General features: G+C 54.5%; 3 protein-coding genes across 3 annotated transcripts in view; 2 read left to right on the forward strand and 1 right to left on the reverse strand.

Moving 5' to 3' along the window:
* Positions 1-216, forward strand: part of VDBG_03358 (CAAX prenyl protease) — a gene marked incomplete at both ends in the record, with an annotated part of 1,457 nt that extends 1,241 nt beyond the window's left edge. The window contains one exon of the mRNA XM_003007173.1: positions 46-216. Within this exon, the coding sequence (XP_003007219.1) occupies positions 46-216 (171 nt within the window). The remainder of the gene's footprint in view (positions 1-45) is intronic.
* Positions 217-545: 329 nt separating this feature from the next.
* On the reverse strand, positions 546-972 carry VDBG_03359 (conserved hypothetical protein; the record flags this gene model as incomplete). Its single annotated transcript, XM_003007174.1, has 3 exons — positions 546-635; positions 691-821; positions 912-972. The coding sequence occupies 3 exons, from the start codon at positions 970-972 to the stop codon at positions 546-548; spliced, it is 282 nt and encodes a 93-aa protein (XP_003007220.1).
* A 518-nt stretch (positions 973-1,490) lies between these two features.
* The window catches only part of VDBG_03360 (inner centromere protein mis6), a gene marked incomplete at both ends in the record, with an annotated part of 2,520 nt that continues 666 nt past the window's right edge, over positions 1,491-3,344 (forward strand). The window contains 5 exons of the mRNA XM_003007175.1: positions 1,491-1,545; positions 1,599-1,974; positions 2,154-2,277; positions 2,327-2,506; positions 2,575-2,820. Of these exons, the coding sequence (XP_003007221.1) occupies positions 1,491-1,545; positions 1,599-1,974; positions 2,154-2,277; positions 2,327-2,506; positions 2,575-2,820 (981 nt within the window). The remainder of the gene's footprint in view (positions 1,546-1,598; positions 1,975-2,153; positions 2,278-2,326; positions 2,507-2,574; positions 2,821-3,344) is intronic.

Below are 3,344 nucleotides of genomic sequence, written 5' to 3' on the forward strand. Positions count from 1 at the left end.
AACCAAGCTTTGTACAACGCCGAGCTCGCCAAGTCGCTCATCAAGCTCCTGGTCCAGAACCTCAGCACCATGGACGCCGACTGGATGTACGCGACGTACCACTTCTCACACCCTCATCTCTCGGAGCGCCTCAAGGCCCTCAACTGGACCTCGTCCGAGAAGGTGGGCACCGATGAGCCCGAGGTCGCCAAGGCCACTGGCCGCGACGAGCTGTGAGAGTGAGAGGTCAAAGTTAGAAGATTGGGTACGGAGGGCTTCAACAGGCACTCGGGCTCGCGCTGGAGGAGTCGAGTAGTCTGTGGTTTTTGTTGTCATAGTAGAGATCAGTGGCGGCTAATTCCGCTCCATGTCCTGGTGAGAAAAAAAAAAGCTCCTTGTATTGTTTTTGATTCTTTCTGCAATAACACTGCATGTGGCGCTTCCTGCACCAAGGTGACCTATGTAATCATGACGTGCTGCAACTCTTAAGACTACGGAACAAGCTACAAAATACCCTCCCACTCGTCCAACAGTACTCAGCTAGGCAAGAAACACCACCACGCCAATCACGCTGACGCCCTCGGAATCCGCATGTTGGCCAGAACCCTAGCGAGAAGCTCCTCGCGCGTCGCCGCGTCTCCGGGGAACAGGTTGCGCTGCCCGTCTGTAAGCGAACGAACCCCACACAAGGACGGCGGTGGAGAGGCCTACCGCTGCGAGCCACCGGCGCATCTCCTCCCGCGTCCACTCCTCGGGGTTGCCCGTCGGGTCGGCGGCCGCGGGGAACATGTCGCCGCCGTAGATGCTCCAGACGGCCACTGCTGTGACGAGGCCGCCGAACGCTGTGTGACAGGTGAGTTGGGGGTTCCCATCCTGGAGGGCTGTTTACGTACCGAGCAGCGCATTCTATGCAGTAATCATTAGTAAAATACTCGTCGCGAGCATGTGGTCCCTCACCTTGGATTTCATGGCGTTGTCGAGGGGAGTCGGCATTGTGGCTGGTGATGACGTCGGTGACGACTGCGGATCAGGGGTTAGACGGATCGTGAATATGAGAGAGGAAAATGTCAAGAGTGCGTCACAACTCGGATGCACAAAGACGTAGGTTCGTCTCAGATCTCGAGTACAACGTGCAAAAAAAGGGAAAATTGAACGGATCAAGTGTCAATGTAAAGTGTCCTGACCAAGAAGTAACACCATAAGTTTCCGCCACGTCTGCCTGGATTCCGCCACAGTGAGGGAGGACGGATGGTCCGTGCAGCACACTCGCGCGTCCGGAGTCTGTCAGCCGACAGCAACTGCCAGCAACGCGCCGCGTTCACAGCTATCAACACCAAAGGTGTGTCGTCTCATGGCTTCAAATGGTTGAACTCAATCGCCTCACACGAAGATTTCATTCCTGCTACTTCTCGCGATCCTGGAAGTAGAGACAGAGCAATATCACAGGCACAGGGTATGGTGTCGGGAAACCCAACTCGGCAGCCGTGAGAGCCTGCCCCTGTCATGTCAACATGGACTCTGCTGATGAAGCTGAGCTGCGGGACCTGATCAACGATGTTGTTCAAGGTTTGTGCTTACTTCATGTACTGCACTCTCGAACAATACTGATCATGGAGTAGCTGCAAAGATTACCGCCAAAAAGCGATTTGTCTCAATCAAGCCCACCATCGAGAACCTCACCTCACGCGCATACGATCAAGGCCTCTCACCAGACGCGCTGAGCGAGCTCATTTCACTCATCACAAAGCCCAGCCACCTCGATCAAGCCAGCCTCAACTCACTCATCAGCAACTTGTACCCGTCTAGTCGTATTTCCTCCGATGTCATCCTCAGAGTCATTGGCTGTCTGGGGCGCGGGGAGCTCAAGCCTTCCTTGCCCATCCAGGCTGGCTTGTTGAGGTGGCTCGTCATGGTGTATCAAACCATTGAGACTCCAGCTATTCTCTCACAGTCATATGCTATCCTGTTCAATCTGTTAGATACAGCAGCCATCAGGTTAGCCCTTGATTTGAGAAATGAGATTGGTGAGATGCGCTGACCAGCGACAGGCCGCACCTCTGCCATCTTCTCGCCGTAATCACGCGACGCAAACATGTGCGACCTTTCAGAATACAGGCAATGTAAATACTCTGGAGCAAATTAAGAAAATTCTCCATCGTGCTGATCCCGAATAGCCTAGGCCTATCTCGACAGACGGGCCACGATCCAGCGTTGACAGGACTCCTGCGAATATTCAAAGACTACTATCCTGAGATCATCGTTGGCGACGCCATCAAGGGCAAGGCATCTGCTTTCAAGGTGCGTATATTCAGCCTGGAATCAGAGAGATACTGACTAACAATGTCAGCACCCCGATACGCAATGGCGCGACCGGCTGGGCGTAATTCAACGCGACTATGCCCAGCGCTCCACAGCCGCTGTCTCACAACCTCAGAACGGCTTCACAGTGAGCAGACACACTGCCAGCGGCGGGCGAGGACCGCGTCCGTCTGGTGTCCCTGCTGTTCACACTTCTTATGCCGACGAGGTACGAATGCGACTCCCCTCCTTGTCCCCGCCTCGTGCTGACACGTGCAGACGTCTGTGACTTTAGAGGAAATTGACAGCGCTGATCGACTGGCCCAAACGCTGGAAAAGATCGAGGTGCCGAATCAGCTAGCTGCTGTCCTCGCCGACCCGCTGCTTCAGAAGTTCGTTGCTTTGAGGAAGGACGATGTCATGTCGCGCCGCATAGTGCATTGGTTGGACGCGCTCCTCGGTGATGTCGTCTCGGGAAACGCAGACACCAAGACCTTCGAGGACACCATGGAGGTCCTCCGAGACTATGTCTCCCGCGTCAAGGTAGAGTTCCCGAGTAGTTGGCTTCATTACTCTGTGACTAACATGGCTAGGAAACACCCCCGGTCGTCTTGAACTTCCTGGCTAAACTGTTCGAGAGGTGGGACGGCGTCGAAGCTCAAGATCGTATCTTGGGCATACTTCAGTACACAACATTATCCAGCTTTGATGGTAAGAATCTGGTTATGCACAGAATTTCATGTTCACTAACAACCGTAGAACTTAAGCGCCTCCTCTTCCAGCCCCTCGAGAAATGCCTCCCCCGAACGCCTTCAAATCAGATCCTCCTACTCGATACCTACAGAGGCCTACTACACAACTGGACTTCGATCCTTCTCTCCTTGGATAGCATACCGTCCGACACACCTTTTGATGCCGTCAGGCAGCTTCAGATCCACGCCAATGCTCTCTCTCCTCTCCCTCATACAAGCATGCCCCTCGACAGCAACCAACGGCGCCGTCCTCGACTTTTACGAACAGGTCGCCGCAACGACCTCGCACCCCACCCTGCAGCACACCTCCGCATC

This window comes from Verticillium alfalfae, genomic scaffold (genome assembly GCF_000150825.1).
Source record: "Verticillium alfalfae VaMs.102 supercont1.3 genomic scaffold, whole genome shotgun sequence".
NCBI lineage: Eukaryota > Fungi > Ascomycota > Sordariomycetes > Glomerellales > Plectosphaerellaceae > Verticillium > Verticillium alfalfae.